Source organism: Hemibagrus wyckioides, linkage group LG02, assembly GCF_019097595.1.
Source record: "Hemibagrus wyckioides isolate EC202008001 linkage group LG02, SWU_Hwy_1.0, whole genome shotgun sequence".
NCBI classification, from domain to species: Eukaryota; Metazoa; Chordata; class Actinopteri; order Siluriformes; family Bagridae; genus Hemibagrus; species Hemibagrus wyckioides.
This window is the reverse complement of record NC_080711.1, coordinates 15,646,946-15,666,769: the sequence shown is the minus strand read 5'-3', so window position 1 is coordinate 15,666,769 and position 19,824 is coordinate 15,646,946. Positions and strand designations below refer to the sequence as shown.

The 19,824-nt window shown below is 37.2% G+C and overlaps 1 protein-coding gene across 1 annotated transcript; it reads right to left on the bottom strand.

The window, feature by feature from the left end:
- Nucleotides 1-458: 458 nt before the first annotated feature.
- LOC131344429 (ethanolamine-phosphate cytidylyltransferase-like) lies at nucleotides 459-16,199 on the bottom strand. The gene is made up of 13 exons (XM_058376735.1): nucleotides 15,857-16,199; nucleotides 10,650-10,738; nucleotides 9,992-10,153; nucleotides 8,966-9,036; nucleotides 8,639-8,719; nucleotides 8,498-8,539; nucleotides 4,921-5,059; nucleotides 4,733-4,815; nucleotides 3,989-4,066; nucleotides 3,798-3,863; nucleotides 3,616-3,681; nucleotides 2,286-2,374; nucleotides 459-676 (listed from the first exon to the last, which is right to left on the bottom strand). The coding sequence occupies exons 1-13, from the start codon at nucleotides 15,976-15,978 to the stop codon at nucleotides 562-564; spliced, it is 1,203 nt and encodes a 400-aa protein (XP_058232718.1). The 5' UTR covers nucleotides 15,979-16,199; the 3' UTR covers nucleotides 459-561.
- Nucleotides 16,200-19,824: the final 3,625 nt, after the last annotated feature.

Genomic DNA, 19,824 nt, shown 5'->3' with positions numbered 1-19,824 from the left:
AAGAGCTCTATTATATTAGGTACATGTTACATAAAATACATATTTACAGTATGATGACATGTTGTAAGTGTTGTGATGACAGATTTAGACACACTAAATCCGGAGTGCCAGTGAGGGTCACAAACCTTCTGATGTCTTTCTAAACACACACACACACACACAAAACCCTTCTCGCTCCTACACACATCATTAAAAAGACATTCTCATTAACATGAATTCAGCTTGACCCAAATTGTCCTAAATGCTAAATCTCACGTACTGTTCATGCAGGAATGCCACCATTAAAAAAAATCTTAACCTTAAAACAATAGGAATCCCTTCTAACATATGAAGGCTTCATATAGTGTTCATATGAAGTATTTTCAGGCCTTTTGTACAGTTTTAACACAGAGGAATGGCTACAAGGAGCAGGCAGAGTTACACAGGCAACATTCACATGATTGTGTTTAAAAAAAAAAAAAAAAAAAAAAAAAAAAAAAAAAGTGTGTAAGGACACATCTGCAGAGGAGATTCATGGGGAGGTTTTGGAGTCAAGAGTTTTGCACTTGAAATCGAGCTTTTCTATAGAACAGCCTGAGATCTCTCTTTAGCCTTTTCCTCCTCTCGCCGCTTCATGGCCTGGATCACTGCCATCTCCTTCGCCTCCTTCTTCTGGTTCCTGGCCTCAAACAGCAGCCTGGCAGAAGAAACAGTTTGCTTTGTGAATGGTTTTAAAGAACTCTTTGTACAATTACTTTCAAAAAGCAATGCAGACTATCGAAGCCTTGTCTCATTCATGGTAAAACTGCTCCATATTTAAAGATTAATTTTGTTTTGTTTTATATGAAACTGTTTTTAAAAAAATGCTTTTAAATGTAAAATTAAGATTAATAAATAATGTAATAAAAAAGAAGAATATAAGAATTTTATACACACATACTAATTTTTATATATATATATATATATATATATATATATATATATATATATATATATATATATATATATATATATATATATATATATATATATATATATACACACACACACACACACACACACACACACACACACACACACATTAAAAGACAATTATTTATATTGTGATGCTTTTTCAAAAGGATCTAAAATGCTGACAGAGTGATGAAGTAGTGTACACATTTACACAACAGGGCAAAACATGCACATTTGAACTAAACTGTAAATAGTGGCAGCTGGTGGTTTTTAAAATAGAGGATGCACATGTATGTGTTTTTTGAACACCTCCTTTGCTTTATAATAACCTCCAATCATCTAGGGAGGCCTTTCTAGAGTTTGAAGTACGGCTTTGGGGATTTGCCCATTTAGCCACAAAAACATAGATATTAATGTGGGTGTGTACAATATTCAAGTTCTTTTTAATCCAGTCTTGAAGTAAATCAGGTCTCCATGCACTTTACTTTGTAAAGCAGGTTTGTTTCAACCTTATGTCACGGTTCGGAAGGATGCAGCAGGTCAGACCCACGTGCAGGATAAAAACAGTCCTTGTGTTTATTAACTAAAAATGACAGAAACCACACAACGTATCAAATAACATGAAATAAACAAAACACAAATACCTGAAGGCGCCACTGAAAACAAAGACTCAATCTCAAAAAACCTAATAAAACCCCAAGGAACCAAACGCAACAGCAAACAATGACTTGACAAAGACAGACGCAGGTATATATAAAGCAACACATTAGAAGCAAATTGAAAACATGTGACAGGGCACATGACATAACCAAGGTATAGTAATATACCTAGTAGCACCCCCTCTAGTGGTCTGGCAGGGAATTATCCCAGTAGTTCCTGACACCTTAGTTCAAGTGAAGGGAAAATCTAAAGACATCCTACACAGCTGTGTGCTTCCAACACATATAGGCGTGTCCACAAACTTACAGCCATTTAGTGAATATAGTACATACATTTCATTTGCTTATTTTAATGACATTTTAGGCTTGTAGCCAAATAAACACAAGAACAAAGCTGCATAACCTCAAATGATGCATCAGTAAAAGTAGGATCATCAATAAACATGAAGTTTAATTGTGTACAGTAATTTTCATATAAGCCTTGGGATGTGAGGTGGGGATACAGAGCACCATCAGAGAGCACACACACTGACATAAAGTAAGTAAGTAAGTAGTTATTTTCTTCATCATGCTGTGTCTCCATTGCTGTGTTTTTCAGTAAAGCACATGCTGGGACTAATCAGTGCACACGGCCATCTTCACGTCAGCATACAGCGTATCAGTAGAAAAGAAAAAAAGAAAAAAAAAACCCACCTGTTTTTTATTATCCTTTGCACGATGTCATCGGTGGTGAGGGTGTTTCCGCTATCCACAATCCTTAGTATACCTTTTCTCCTAGGTACCTGTGCAGCAAGCCATTACACACATCCACGTCAAAAAACTACATAGTTGAAGTTACACATAGAGACACATTGAACAATAAAATGCACTGGTACAATGCAACACTATATAAATATCAGACCTGATGTGAGTAAAGCATGGAGAGGATAATAAATATATTTATAAAGCATGGAGAGGATAATAAATATATTTATAACTAATCTACTGCATCACACTGGATTTATTGGTATATTGATTTATTCCAGAAGGTAGTATGCGCACCGTCCACTTTATTAGGCACACCTGAACACTTGCTCATTTATGCAGTTGTCCAATCAGCCGATGATGCAGCAGCGGCACAATGCGTTAACTTCATACAAGAGCTTCTGTTAATGTTCACATCAAACATCAGAAAAAGTGTCATCTCTGTGACTTTAACTTTGGCATGGTTGTTGGTGTCAGATGTCCTCGGAAATTTTACGCATAACAGTCTCTAGAGTTTACACAGATTGGTGCGAAAAACAAGAAACATCCTGAGTGTGTAGTGTCTGCAGGCTGAAACCTTTTCAGACTGGAACTGGACAGCTGAATGCTGGAAAAAGAGCATGTGATTTTTTTGTTCTCAAATTTTCAGTTGTCTACTTTAGCTGCTCCATTTTTAGCTTTAGATTCTTGGTTGGAGTAGAACCTGATAAGATCTTCTGCTGTTGGAGCTCGTCCACCCCAAGGTTCAGGCTTTTCTGCTGTTGTAAAGCATGACTATTTGAGCTATTATATCATTTGTGGCATCTCAAAACAATCTAGCCATTCTCCTCTGATCTTTCTTATTAACAAGGCAATTCAACCCACAGAAGTGTCACATAGTCAGTGTTTTTATATCTTTCTGTGTAAACTCTAGAGACTGTTGTGTGTGAAAATCCCAGGGGATCAGCAGTTTCTGAAATACTCAAACCAGCCCATCTGCCACCAACATACATGCCAATGTTAAAGCCATCAAGTTTTTCTCCAAATGATCTAAATCTTTTGATCTGTATAAGCATGGATTCATACATTACTGCTGCCACATGATTGGCTGATTGGATAATTGGATCTTCGTATTCTGGCTTTACTGCATAGAGCACCTTCCCTAAACAGTCCTTTGTTTTTCTTGAAGGAGCGGTTGGTTCATACACCTCATCTCACTGAAGACAAACCACTGCGTGATCTGGGGAGTTGGCAGTGATGAAATGTAGTGAAACGTGTTCGTTAGGTATTGAGTACTTACTGCATAGGGGTCTGAGCCATCTCTGTCTGGAAACACTTCAGTCTTTCCATGACAAACAAGATCCACCTGCACAAGGAAAGGATTAGGCATATCCTCAAACCCAAACAGACAAAACTCTGCACACAGTGACTGCAATGCACATATCTTTTGCTTTTTTCCCCCAAGAACTAGTTGACTCATACCTTAAAATGGTCTAGCAAATCCTTTGAAACTGTGTAGGGAGCTCCAATGACCACCTCTGAGACATACTGCAAAAAATGCAAACAATTACATATTAAAAATGCGTGAATAAATAGATAAATGTAACATAACTAGCCTCAACAAGACAAGCTTCAGCAAGTATCAAACGAGTGTGAAATGTTAGCAGACTTACCCGACACGCCAAAACACTCAGTGTCCGCTCATGGATGTTCATGATGGGATAATTCTTTCCTTTGTAGCGATTCACCTCCTAAAATGAAATAAATAAATATAGAAATAAAATAGTGTATACTATTCTATTGTATACCATAAATAATGGAACACTAATGCATGGAAACAATAGCAGTGCTAATTATTAATAGTTTATAAGGTTGATACTCACATTTCTACACATTTATAGTTATATTTAATGCTATGAACTTCCACAAAACAGTTTAGTTTCTGTTTTTATGTTTTATTGTAGCTATAAACAGTCTGCTAGTCATGTTACTGAAAAACATCCTCTGTCCTGAAGACTCTACCATCGTGGAAAACTTTATAAAAGTGCAGACAGCTTCCATAAATGTTAAAAACACTTCTCTGTATACAAGCTTAATGTTATCGTCCGTGAGACATTTACTTTGCTCATTTACTGAAGTCTTTTTTTTACATGAATTATTAGTCTAAGATTAGGTGTAGTGGGTTACTGTGAATTAACTGCTGCTACAGAAATAATGTATTAGATCAAGCACATTGATGTAACTGTTATTTGAAATTCAGACTTTACTGGTAAAGCAATAGACAGAAATATAAAATAAAGAAAATGATTCAAAACCTTCTGATTAATCAGATTATTCAGAGAATTCAACTTCACTGTGGTGTAAAATTTAATGCTTTACTGCAAGAAAGTACTCAAATGCTATGATATCACCCTTACCTGATCAAAATGTAACCCGACAATAACGTATGGCTTGTCTGAAAGCTTGTAGACTGCCTCCAGAAAATCCACATGACCAATATCTGAAGAAAGTTAAGTCAAATTTATTTCAAATAGAAAGAAGATAATAAAAGTAAAAATCTCTCGACTCAAGTACATATGGATTTCTTGTGAGTCTGTTAGGATACGGAAAAGGTCAAAGGCTCCAGCCACATATATAATGGTGTCCCCCGGCTGCGGCTCCTTCCCCGAGGCGAACTGGATGATTTTTTGGGACGTCTGCAGAAACTGAGACACCCCTGTCCATGGACTATGACCCTTTGGACCCTGCAGGATGAAAATGAAATTGTCAGTTGTCTTCCTGTGCTACATACAGTATATCAAGGAAGCTTAATGTTGATTAAACTTGAATACAATCTGTAAAATCTTTGCTTTATATCATACTCTTTATTAAGCTTAAGCAATGTTCCTTTATTAATGTGATCATGTACAGGAGATTAGGTTTATCACAGTGAGACCTGGATAAATGTTCACAAAAGAATGTCTGTTTCTGTCTTTAAGGAGAACGCACTTGTCCCATACAATACCCCACACATCAATAACACAGTCCCCAGTTTCCTCCATGGCTGATGTATCATGGCCTACCATGCAATCTGAATTCCATAACAAGCTGGGATGTGCAAAAGAAAAGAATTTCACTGTGACACAACGTATATGAACAAATAAAGGTGTCTTCTTCTAATGACAGTTATATGCAGTTATATGTGATGTGAATTCTGATCTCACTTTTCTCTACTTATGAAATATGTCTGCATTTTAGAAACAAATGCAAAAGTGGCTCAAGTCTAATTTGAAAAGAAGGGATTTGTGTGTCCAAGCAGTTCTGGAAAAAACTGTTTCACATTAAGCCAGAAAATCAGATTTGTCACTTTTACCTGAATTTAAATGCATCAAAGTCCATGTTTTTTATCACTTACCCCCTTGATGTCAGGCTAATTCTCTAGATTTTCCGAGAACTGAAAATATACTGTCAAAGGCTCTGAAGCTGGACAGATTTAATAAAGACTGAATTCTCTAGGAAAACATCCCAGTCCTGCTGTCACTTTGTTCTCTCCCTTTATAGAGTTATTAATGAACTGCCAGTTTTACGCAACTAAAGCAATTCAGCAAGTGTCCTGTTTGGGAACACTGCTCAATCTGAATCACAGCTGTGGTCTTCATGTCGTTCTAGCAGCAACCCATGCCACAAAAAAGTCCAGTGTTATGCCAAGTTGGCACTCTTGTGTGAAAGCACAATGCAAAGATGGATGGATAAGGAGGAAAGAGAGAATACGGGACCAGAAAGACAAAAAGTACAACAGAGCAAGAAAAGGCCTGTGATGTCTAAACACGATAAAAAGTAACACAAATGTGATGTGAAATCTCTGCTAAACCCTTATGTGTAATGCATCCCTCAGCACTGGAGCCCCCAGGGTTGTGTTCTGAGCCCCCTGCTGTACTCTCTGTACACCTTTGACTGTGTGGCCACTTCCAGCTCCACCAACATCGTGAAGTTTGCGGACGATACTGTGGTGGTGGGCCTGATCTCCAATAACGACGAGACGGCCTACCTAGAGGAGATTAAAAACCTGGAGACATGGTGCCAGGTCAACAATCTCCTCCTGAATGTCAGCAAGACTAAGGAGCTGATAGTGGACTTTAGCACAAAGCAGGAGAGGAATTACCAGCCCCTCACCATCAATGGGACCCCAGTGGAGAGAGTGGACAGTTTCCGTTACCTAGGTGTCTACATCACGCAGGACCTGACATGGTCCTGTCACGTTAACACCCTGGTGAAGAAGGCCCGGCAGCGTCTTTATCATCTCAGACGCCTGAAGGACTTTAAACTGCCCTCAAAGGTGCTAAAGACATTCTACACCTGCACCATTGAGAGCATCCTGACGGGAAGTATCACTGCCTGGTTTGGGAACAGCACCAAACAGGACAGGCAAGCTCTCCAGAGGGTGGTGCGATCAGCCGAGCGCACCATCCGCACCGAGCTTCCTGACCTGGACACCATATACAGTAAGCGGTGCTGGACCAAAGCCAGGAAGATTATGAAGGACCGCAGCCATCCCAACAATGGACTCTTCTCTCTGTTGAGGTCAGGGAAACGTTTCTGTTCCTTGAAGGCGAACACAGAGAGAATGAGGAGGAGCTTCTTCCCGCAGGCCATTCGGGCCCTCAACCAGTACACCTAGGATCTGGACTCTCTGGTCTTACCCCCACACAACATAACATAACATTCTACCTCAGCTGATTGTTGCACATGCTAATATTGCACTACTCTGTACACACAATAACACTCACTGTACATCTTCCCTGTACATCTTTGTGTGTGCACTGCACGGTCACTTTACTCCCTGTTAAACTGGACATTATATTTTGCCTCATATACACTTCTACAATATATTTATATATTTATCTTAAATATGCACACTGTACATACTATACTCTTTTTCAACACCATTTCAATGTTGACTTTAGCAGACCTTTTTATCTACATATATTCATATACTGTATCTTCTGTACATTATAGAGTCTACACATATATTTATTTATATTGTTTTATTTTTCACATATACTATACATATACTATATTGTACTATATATATATATATATATATATATATATACATATATATTTTTTGTTTTTGCTTTTATACTTTTATATTTTTACACTTTTATATTTGTTACTGTGTATGTTTTTGTATGTGACAAATAAAATTTGAATTTGAATTTGAATTTGCTTAGGGAGCTAGACACATGCAAATACACAAATATAATCTCTACAAAAGATAAAACTGACAATACTTGGCCAAACGTTTGTGGACATCTGATCATCACACACTTACGTGTGAACTTCCTATTTTACCCACCAACCCCACTATGATCATAATCGCAACTCTACTGGGAAGGCTTTAGACAAGATTTTGGAGCATGACTGTGGGGATTTCCTGATTCTGACAAAAGACTAGTAAGTAAGATACTGAAATACATTGAAGTAAGGTACTGTCAGGCAAAGAAGGCCTGGGGTGAACTTGGCATATACACTATATGAGCTTTTGTGGACATCTGATCAGCATACCCATATGTGAGCTGTCCCCAAATGGTTGCGCCAAAGCTGGAAGCACACAAATTTTCAAGAATGACTGTGTATGCTGTAACATTATAATTTCACTGGGACTAAGCAGCCCAAACCTGTTCCAGTATTACAATGCCCATGTGCACAAAGCAAGGTCCATGAAGACATGGTTTGCCTGCACAGAGCACTGACCTCAACCCCACTAGACACTTGTGGGATGAACTGAAACTACATCCCAGGCCTCAGTACCATCAGTACCAGACTTCACTAATGCTCTTGTGGCTGAATGAGCACAAATGAGATCATACATCTGGAAATGTGTACAAATAATCTACAAACAAACAAGATTTTGATAAGTTTTATGATATTCTGACAAATGCCAGATTACACCTTCTGGATGCACTCAGGATATGACGCAGGGCACAATGCATACACATTCACACCCTAACTCTCAGCTAGATGCAATAAAGTGGAGGCAATGTATCTGAAAGGCCGAAATACCCACAGAAAAACAATGCCTCCCATCTCAAGACCAAATATATACAGTATTTTCTTCTCCATTACAGCTGGACACACAGAATTAGGCAGAATTAAAATGTCATGAATGAGTTCCCATCCTTCTAATCCTGTCGTACACTCACCCTTCCAAAGTTGTCCGTGTGTTGCTGATAATCTGAACTTCCCTGAAAGGAGAGCAAAAAACAGGACAGATCAATCATTACTTTAGCGAACGCATTAAAGAATGCAGACTGGAATGATATGAAGAAGAAAGGGAGACTCACTATGTTGCTGTGATGAGCTTTAGTCATCAGGAGCATGCGGCCAACCAGGTCTGTTGTGGACACACCCTGAGTCCTCTTACACTCTCTGTAAAAGACATTTAGTTCAGGACTTGCAAGACGCTTCAAGATCAAGATCAAGTATGCCTCATTCCCAGTGTTCCCAGGATAAGGCTTTAAATCCACTGCAACCATGACCAACATAAAGCAGTTACTGGAGATGAATTACTAAACGAATGGATGTGGATCATGCATCCTGGATAACTAGCGTGATATTGGATTGAAGTGTTATCACAAGCATGACTTTTATACCATTGACCAGTTTGACACTTGCCTGTATCTGCCTGACTTTTTCACCTCTTCATATGTGTCCTTTCCGTCTACTGTCAGAGTGATGTCATCTGGAAGGAAGGAGAATTGTTCAAATATTAAGTACAAATGTAAAATACAATATTCACCACAAAATAAAATATTCCATAGCTAACAAATCCTGAGAAACAGACCTCAATAATCACCTTTATACTCAGGCATCCAAGATGACATATGTATAGTATATTACTGTAAATTATAAAAACTAAAATTAATTGTGTATTAAATTTAAATGTTTGTTACACCACACATATTCTAAGTGATTTTTTATAATGAATAATTTACTTTAATATGCAACCTGTTTCATGAACTGTTCAAAACCCAGATCATATCATACAATGGGATAAAGTAGGTGTTGGAAACTAGCACAAGGATCTGAGCAACTTTGTCTGACTTTTCCGAGTCTGCTGACTGACAGTTTTCTGCTTAGTTTAATTACATTTTACTTGTAAATCACTTTTAACAACTGCCATTATCTCAAAGCAGCTTTACAGGAATATAAAAATTCCCTGATTATATTTTATAATGATATCCCTAATGAGCAAGCCAAAGGCAACGGTGGCAAGAAAATCACCCTAAGATGATATGAGGAAGAACCCTTGAAAGAAGCAGAACTCATCCTCATCTGGGTGACATTGGAGAGTGAGATTAAATAATTAAATGTCCTTTCCACAAATGTTTAGAGTCAATATATATTAATAGTCAAGTATTATAGTCATATGGCATGTAATTAACAGTCAATAATCAATATGAATTCTGTGGATATATATGTGCATAGAGTGTTCAGTGCTATTAACAGCTGCTCAGCCTAATCTTTGTGTGTTTTCACAGTATTCCTTGAATCCAACAGTCATTTAGCCGAACATGCATACTATCAAGGTATGTGTTTAAAACTTTTGGGAAAATATCGGAAAATACTGATTAATTCATCACTGCGACTGTTAATTGCTGCAGGCTGCTGCAAACATGAACATAGATAACTTATACCTCCGTGTACACAGAAGTCACAGTTGTACTTGTCCAGAGTCTCCAGAGTGGTAACATAGGGTGCACCCTCCACTATGTCATCCACCCATTTAATGGCGCGCACCATCTTGTACCTCTCAGCCTGTGTGAAGACAGGTGGGCCCTTGTGCTTGGAGATCTCCTCTGTGGGTAAAAGAGGACAGAGTAATTGATTATGTGTGGAATGGACATGTGACATAATGCCATTCAAGAGAAAAATGTGACAAAGGCTCAGAGGTTTATTTTAGTCTTAGAGTCTAGATCATCTCTAAAAAGATGGGTAAGATGCTAAGACAACGTTTTATCACTTAATGTATTTATGAAGTTGTTCGTTTTGGATTACAGTCAGGATGAACAATGTTATGAATTAAAATGCTTGAATCCAAAGAATCAAATTTTTTACCAGTTCATTCATAAATTCTGCTATTATTTTTGTCTTGTGGACTATATATAAACATCTGTTATGTGAAATAGCTTAATCAAAGGAGAACTAAATAGAAAACAAACTGCAATTTATATATTTTTACTTTCCCCCTTTTAAATTATTAACTTTATTTTTAGATTGAGTAAGGGGGGAAGTAAACTTATGACCTCGAGTGTAGATGTTGGTTACTTAATGTTTGTGTGGTGTGTCACTTACCATCAGTATGCACTCCCACTATGAGATGATCCCCCATAGCCTTGGCTTGTCGTAGTTGGTTTGAGTGTCCATAATGGACCATGTCATAGCTAAGAGGAAGTCAAACAAGGACAGTTACTAAATCATAACACACACACACACACACACACAGTCCAAAAACCATCCGACAACACAAAGCTTTTCTATAAAGACTTTTTTACCATACAGTCACTCTGTACCTCAAGTCCTAAATGCTATTACATTTTGTTACTTGACAGATCCTAAAATAAATTTAGTTTGTAACAAACCACACCTGAATGACACGGACCTCTGTGGAATCTAAACACAAAGATTTCCTGAAGCATGGATCCCTTACATCTAGATTAGCCAGATGTCCCAATCAGATTAGCTAGACTGGGTTCTAGATATTATGGCAAATATCAACAGCTAGTGATGAAGTATGTTCATACACTTTACTCTGGTCAGGTCTGCTGTGCATCTGGAGTCTTCTCTAAGAACACTAGGACAGAGGCTGAAATACACCCTCAATGCCATGTACACCTATACACACACATTCACACATTCATGGGCAATTTAGAACAGCCAGTCTGTCTACAGGCATGTTTTCTGGAGGTGAGAAACCATGTTTGGGAACTTGCTCAGTACCCTTTAAGATAGAATTGAATGAAAAACCACTGCCCTTCTTTGTAACTCCAGGGTGTACAGAAACTTTATGATGAATCCTGGCTCACTGTAAACTCCAGGTAAACACAATCCTTGGTTATGTTGTTTCATGTATCACACTGTACATACATTACCAGGGGTTAACAGGTAGTCCTGGCTCTTCATAATCTGACGTTTCACACTGGACATTCCCTTACTTAATGTGCTTCTTTGCAAATTTGCAGTGTCAAAGACCATGACTTTATAAATACAGCACATGACCGGTTTAAATAATGGCTTTTCTTGTGCTTTCACTTCAGTGCTAAAAAATATTGCCACACATGACACAGAAAGGAGCAAATTATATTTAAACCTAGGCTGGCTTGGGTTTACTTGTGTAGTAGCATTATTATCTGATTTCTCTGAATGAAATGAGGCACGTGAATTTCTGAGAGCCTGTTTGCTACTAACCATCTAGCCCTAATGTTCTAACACTGCATCGTTTCACACTGTACACGTTTGGCACCGCAATGCAGGGTTAAATTTCTCTTCATCAATCAAAAGGCACATGGAAAAGAGCAACAACTCTAGTTTTAATTTTTAAAGATGACTTGCAAACTGAAATGTTTATAGCTCCTTATTGTTGAGTCATGGTAATAAGGTTGTCATTGGTATTTATTTAAAATCTTGAATCAAACATAATTTTATGATTTCTCATAGCCATTTTTTTCTAATAACACACACACACACACACAGGAAAAAAAGTATCCATATGATTCACTGCACTTGGAGGTTAGGGGAGATGAAGTAGAATCACTTCAAAATGTGTCACTTCATATTACGCAATTGTGTTGCACTAAAATAAAGCAATAACTGTTGAATCCTCACATCATTTTATATACATTTTATTCTTACAAACACAAGAAACATCACCTGACAGGCCAAGGAGTTTTTATGCTATCTTGGGGCATGTTATCTACACCACCACAAGCACTACACGGCACTTTCGCTATAAGCTGGTGATGTTTCCCATATGGTTTCATCACTTTGCAAGAAAATGTGCATTTTCTGGTTAAGTATCTTTAAACTTCCTATACAACTTACTGCCTTGGTAAGACAAACTGGGCTAAATGTGTAATGCAGGAGTCATTCTGCTCATGTGATAGTGAATCAACATAAAAAAAAAAAAAGATTTGGTTCTACATGGCAGATCCAGCCCTATATGAAGAGTTGTTTAGAGGGTGAGAATTGAATGGGAGGGGTTGGATGAAACTGGTGCTTTGTTACGGTTGGTATTTGTGTGTGTGCGTTTTATATATATATATATCATGGAGTGTAAGACGTTCCACTGTTCCGCTGTTTCTTTAAGAAGGCTCATGATCACAACAGCATCATTAGATGACCATGAAATATTAAGTATGGAACTGGTTAGCAGACACCCAAACAGCACCCGAGCTCTGTGCTCCACTAATCAAGAAAAAGATCACCTACAGGAAGACCAATGAAAGCTTTGCACAATAATCAGGTAACTGATATTGAATACGTTTATGGCTTCAGAAACAGCAGGGGGAAAATTAGACATTAAAATCTGAACACTTTACCCAGGCTCCTCAGCTGCTTTTACATGTAAAATGTAATTGTACATGCAAGATTATTTAAGGGTACATTACAGATTTACAAATTCTCTGGTCTAGGTTTAACAGGACTCATGACAGTCCAGTTTCCTTCCAATCACAGAGTTGAGCCAGAACTGAACAAGGAGAAATTCTCTTATTAACCATCTTACTTACTTAATAACTTGTCAATGTCACCTCATCCTGCACTTTGCACAGACCTGATTACATCAGCACAGGAAAAAGGCTTGTTTAGGATGAGCAGACTTTGGTCTTCTGGATGTTTCTGTCACTGTGATACAGACTTTGACCCTGAATGTTTTGTGAACCCAAATGAATATATTATGTAATACACATGCCATGTGAAGTAGTCAGGTGCTGAAAGCTCTGTGTATCAAAACATCTTGTACTGGTCAGTCTGTGTCAAGACCATGGAGTTAAAAAAGAGCTGAGGAACAGTTTATCTAAAAAAAAAAAAGATATTCACCCCAAGCATGTTTTGATAGGTGTGGCAAGAGAATTTAGTGATTAGTGACTAGTTTTGTGTCACATCTTGATAAGATATAGTTGATAAGAATTTCCCATGAACTTGAAATTTCATTCACGGTTTAACACTGTTCACATTTCTGAGATTTGTTCTCAAACACTATCACTTTTCCTCCTGGCCAGTCATCCTCTTCTTATTGCACTTCTTTACTATACATTTTAAAATGACCATGACTGTAAGAAAGTCATCTAATTTTTTATTAAACCTGTACTTTCTACTTTACATTGTTGTCGTTACTGTTGTTGTTAATGGATAATGTCTATGTTGTTGTCTGAAAATGAACGCCACTAAACTTTCACTAAGGGATTCAAAACCAAGTCAGTCTGACTAAAACCTGTTGTGGACTAAATCAACAAACTGTTAAATAAATCTTAAATTCAATCCTCAAGACTTTCTATAATAACATTTATCCTGCAGTCATAAACTGGTATTAACTCTACAGACTCATGTCAACCCTGTGCCTGGAAAAAACAAAAAAAAATATATCTGGGTTTTTTTAAAGAGCCAAATACCATCAACAGACCCTGAAGGTATACTGATGCTCCATGTTTACTCTGCTGATTCCACCGCTTAATATTACGGCATGTGTAAAATTCCGCAACATTCCACTGATGTACAATAGGGAGGCAGAGAGAAATGGCTGGAATTCTCCAAGAGAAAGCCACCATAATCCTGGTGGGCATGCACATGAATTCAAAGAATTTCCCCTACTTTTTTTGGTGTTTCATATAGGAGCAGCCGACCCAGGTGAGCGTGAAACAGCTTGCCCTCAGATCACTGTGACATTCATTTCCACATGGGCCGTCCTGACACAAACACATTCTGTAAACAATGGCTCACTTGTTAGTGTTTTCACTGTGGGCCAAGACAGCGAAAAGCCACGCTTTTAAATATGATGAATAACATCAAACATTCAAAAACTGAAGTTTCAATCCCACCCTGTAAAAATATGCCACACATATGATTTGTTCTCAATGTGTTTTCCATGTGTTGTAATATATATTAAGCATTATGGGCTGTGTTCATTGCTCACTGAAGAAATGGACTTGATCTAGTGTCTTGAGACAATGTGACTTGCCTGAAATTCTCCTGTAAATCCCTACCACAAACACAGCAAATTCCCTGGAGCTGAATGAACGCCCAAGGTGATATTTCTGCTATTGTTTGTGAGAGGCTATTACAAGGGTAAAAATGTAAACATTCATTGAACTTATATTCACATGCATCTGTCTGATGTCTGTGTAATAAGCAGATGCCCACATCAGAATATGTAATAATTTTATAATAAGCACTTTGTTAGCATTTTGTTACCCATTCCGACTGATATATATCTTTATAATGTGCATTTCGGTCTATAAGCACATGTAAATGTGGCACAGTTCAACCTTGCCTGTGGCATGAAAACCCACTATATGTCTCTGTGCATGTTATGGTGTGATTGCACTCTCATTCAACACAAAAATAGATCAAATAGATCAGGGAATAAAAGGATTTGGACAAATTATAGAATAGTTTCTTGAGGCGCAAGTGTTTCCTGATCTGTACAGGGAAAATGCTTCACTCTTTCTTTGGGTATCTTTCCCAAACTTAACATTTAATTATTGGACTCACAGAAAAGGGGGAAAAGGTGCGGCTGATGGGCTCATGTGTTACCTGATGAATTTATTTGTAAGAAATCCTGCTAAATTGATCTTGCCTGTAAAATTTCTGCAAAAAAAAAATTGCTTCACATTGGCTCTACTATGCTATGTAGTAACCTACACCCTCAGAAAATAAGGGTACTACTGGGGTGCCAGCCTTTCGGGTACATCTTTTTTTTTTTTGTAACTTTTGTGAGTATCTTTTACCTGAAAAGATGCAAGACCACTCCAAAAGATAATGATGGTACTACAGTGGTCCTTAAGGATTGTGAATTATTTAAAAGGTGCACTACATACAATTTACCATGTAAAAGACACATAGTAAAGGCACAGAGTAGCACAGAAATGCAATGTCAAAGTAAAGTTTATTTCTCCGAGGGTGTCTTTATTAATGCAGTCAGTCCTGGGATTTGTGCAGAAAATTAGGAATGAGGAATAACAGCAACTGAATGCTGTAAAAAGTGATCTTCCCCGCCATATCATGAACTAGATACGTCTACTAATCCCTATGTGGGGAGATTTATGTATATAAGCACTGTTATTCAGAGAGCAGATAAACCCCGCGCGTCGGGTCCTGAAGGAAGTACCGCAGTGAAAGGCATCACGAGGCTCACTAAACTATCGCATTTGACCTCTAAACCATTTCATACTTTGGGAAAGCTTAGTGAAGCAAAGCGGTTTAAAAAGCCTCCTAATGTAATGCGTACTCTGTGGAAATGTGGTGCTAGGAAATGTAGAGAAATGATCCGTTGTTAATGAACTTACCATCCGTCACACCACACGCGCACGATCCGTCTCCTCTTCTCGGGACTGCAGGCGACCGTCACCGGCTTACCCTCCGCCTCCTCGCGCGCTGGGAGCGCCTGATGGTGTCCGTTTTTCATCATCGCCTTAACGTCTAGAAATTTCTATTCACTATGTTGCTTACCTACTGGTACTAATGGTACTAATGTCAAATGTTGACCGTGTTAGAGTGAACAGCTCGTACGTCCCTTATAGCAGGATAGCCGGGTTTTCGGCATTTACGGCAGTGACGCTCCGGAGCCGCGCGGCAACGCCTCCTCTTCGTGCCGGGGAAATGGCGTCACGAGGACACGGAGTCGTACGATAAGCGCCTCCAGTCAAAACCGAGCCAATAGCGCCCTGGCTGCGCGTGCACACTAGCGTACTACACAGTATGCCTAAATAATCCGCCGTGATTGGTTGCTTTTTTACACTAGATAGTACGCGACTGTGAACGAGACTTATTTATTGATGGCTCCACAATCACGTGATCACAGCCACCGTGTTCTGCGGCGGTCTAGAAGGATCTAAGTAACCTGTTAAAGATTAAATTAATGATATCTGATAATTAGCACCTGATCACTTCTTCAGACATTAGAAAGGAAGATGCTTAGTTCAAGCAGTGTGTTCTTACAAACCTAACAAAACAGTTTCTCGCATATTAAGAGCAGCTGTGTTTATTACATTGATTTATTACATATAACACTATAAGACTCTTGTTTTGATGCAAAGTTTAACAATATGAGATAGCAGTGATAAAACATTAAACAGTGGTTTTAAATTGATTCACATAATCTACGTTTACATAAAGGGCTCTCAAAGGTGTAATAAGCACACATGATAATATGTTCTACACCTGAAGAATAATGGAAGTGTGTAAGAAGTTTAAATATACTGTCTAATGTCTGTATGTATTACCTTGTACTTACTATATATATATATATATATATATATATATATATATATATATATATATATATATATATATATATATATAATGCTTATCATTTTGGTCTGGAAAATGTCGCGTATACACAGAATAGTGTGCTGTATCTGCATGGCATTCAAGACGTGCATTAAATGCACCTATATTAAAAAATCTATATTAAGTATAGTAAGAACCCAGTAATGTTGAATTTACTACAGCAGATTTCCACAGATCGGTGCTCCTTCTTCCGGCGCCAGCAGATGGAGACCAAACTCAAAGTATGAAAGTCACAGTGTTTTTGTAAGCACACACTCCTTCATAAATACTAAAAAGAGTTGCTGTGAGGGTCCTTTAAGGGTTCTGATGATAAATTCTTACCTCTGTATAAAGGTTTTGCATGGAAACCTGAGGAATTAGAGCTGTAAGAGTGCTGTGATTAGAGCGAAAGCTGATACTGGTCTTTTTTTTTTATTTTATTTTTTTTATCAAGTTAATGTTATTATTATTATTATTATTATTATTATTATTATTATTATCTATACAAAAAATATATATTTATTTTGACCTAATTGAACCTTTACCTAAACAGAAAAGGCTATTTAAGGAAAAAAGGGATATTCAAGGAGATTTAAAACACTGTTATGCATGTGTAGAGTTAAGATTTTTCTAATTTGAACATTTTTAGATTATCTGAATTTATTTATAATACAATTAGTTATCTAAAATGTCACATTGTGCTGTTGGATGTCAAAATCCAAATACATCAATTTTTATCACATACTATTAAAATAGGCAGCTTTCTAAGGCAACAGAGGCAATTATGGGAAATAATTGGTCTGAAGAGCTCCGTCTTTGCAGTACCAACATCATTTCATCTTAATAGATAAATGTCATATCTGTGAAGCTGACATACTAAGACTCTAACAGGCGTAACTTGCTAGATAGCTATCATGCCTAATTTATATTGCTTTAACAAACCTACATGCTATATACCTAGACCACAATGGTATTGAAGTGTTGTCTATAATAGATACATTTATCTAGATACATTTGTTAAGAGAATATGGCATCTAGCTGGGCTTCACCTCTGCATTTAGTGCTACAAGGGCCTCAAAGTTGTAAATGAAAAACCACACCTACCATCCTGAACCTTTTTTGGGTCTACCGACTAGGGATGTGCACAAATAGTGAAATACCTGGCTAATTATTTTTATGCCCACATAAGGTCAGTGAAATAATATCAGATAATATTTTATTGCAAAGAGCAGTGCTGTCATGGTGTATATCAGGACTCACTTACACAGGCAATATGAATTACTACATTAAAAGTATTAAAATGTCAATTGACACAAACCAGGAAGCTGAAGTTTGAAGATTACGCCCATTTTAATACTGCTAGAAGATCCTCTTTGGCAGTTTGTCAGTTCAGGAAGTTTTTGAAAAACCACCACTCATGCTAGGTTAGTATTGAGAAAATAATCAACTGTAAGGCAAATAAAAAATCTGAAACATTTATTAACTGATTTAATCAAATAAAAAGGAAGCTGGAGAATCACTTACCAGCTGGTGAAGATGGTCTAGCAGCTTGATCAGCTAGGCTTGTGTTTTGGCAGCTGGTAAATGGTCAGGCCAAACTGGATATACGTCAGAAACGATACTGGTCTCTGTGATGCATATTATTTACAGTGGTCACTGTTGTGACACTGTTGCATTCATTTCATTGATTGGTTTAATATACATATATATATATATATATATATATATATATATATATATATATATATATATATATATATATATATATATATATATATATATATATATATATATATATATATATATAATTAGATATACATTTTGAACTGTAGATTATATAGTTTGTGAATCAAATGTGTAAAGTGTGGTTGTAGACCTTTATCCTTGAACTCAGTGCTATGAGAGAGCTACAGACTAATATATGGAGCTAACATGCTGGAAAGCTTCTCCTGTGATGTAGCAAGGCTGACAAACAGATAAACATGGGATCAACACCAAAAGCCTAGCAGTTAACCAAACATCTGTTCATTAACTTTTACAGATATTTATATAATAAAATTACACAGAAGGCACATCACTAGTATATTCAGCACAGCCAGACAGATAATTATTGTCTTAGCAAAAAAAAATAATAATAAAGATAAGGAACACAATAATCCCAGTAGTGCTTTTCCAAGATGGAGTCATTTTTTGCTAGTGATAGGGACACGGAGTTAGCAGTGCTGCTTCTGGACAGGTATGTAAACAGACATCTTTACAATGCTTTAAATTGTTTGAATGTCCTGCTTTACATAATGAATCAAGCAGGCACAGGATTACTTACTTAAAGAGTCCTTTAATAAAATTCTTTTGATGGATTATCTTGAAATGTAGCCATGCTGACAATGCTAACAGCAAATTTTAATAAATCAGCCCCAAGAGCTAATTAAGACAATTTCTGGATAAGCTAGCTTCATGGATATATACATAATGATATGCACAAATGAGCTAAACATAGGTCACTCTGGATAAAGGCATCTGCCAAATGCTATAAATGTAAATGTTAATAGCAATAGGTTTAGTTTAACAATGACTGAGAGCTCTTTATAAAGACACGACTGTGCAGTGGAGGCATGATTAACCATCCTCATGATTCAGTGTGAGTCAAGTTTCGTGTATCTAGTCCTATAACTGTGCTTTCAAGCAGGTGAAAGGTCAAGCGGGCAAAAAAAAAGCTTTGTGAGCATGGCTGTAGACAGGCTCAAGTATTCAAGTAAAATATATATATATATATATATATATATATATATATATATATATATATATATACTTGTAATAAGGTGAATTATCTTATGCACATTTAAATGTAAAATGCAATAACAAATTCAAGTTGGTTTGGGTTTCTAAAAGCAGGAAATGTCAACAAAAATGTCACTCTGATTATTGTTTATGTGTTTTTATGCTGTAGTACACAGAGAATAGAATACAATAGTCATTTAATTGAATA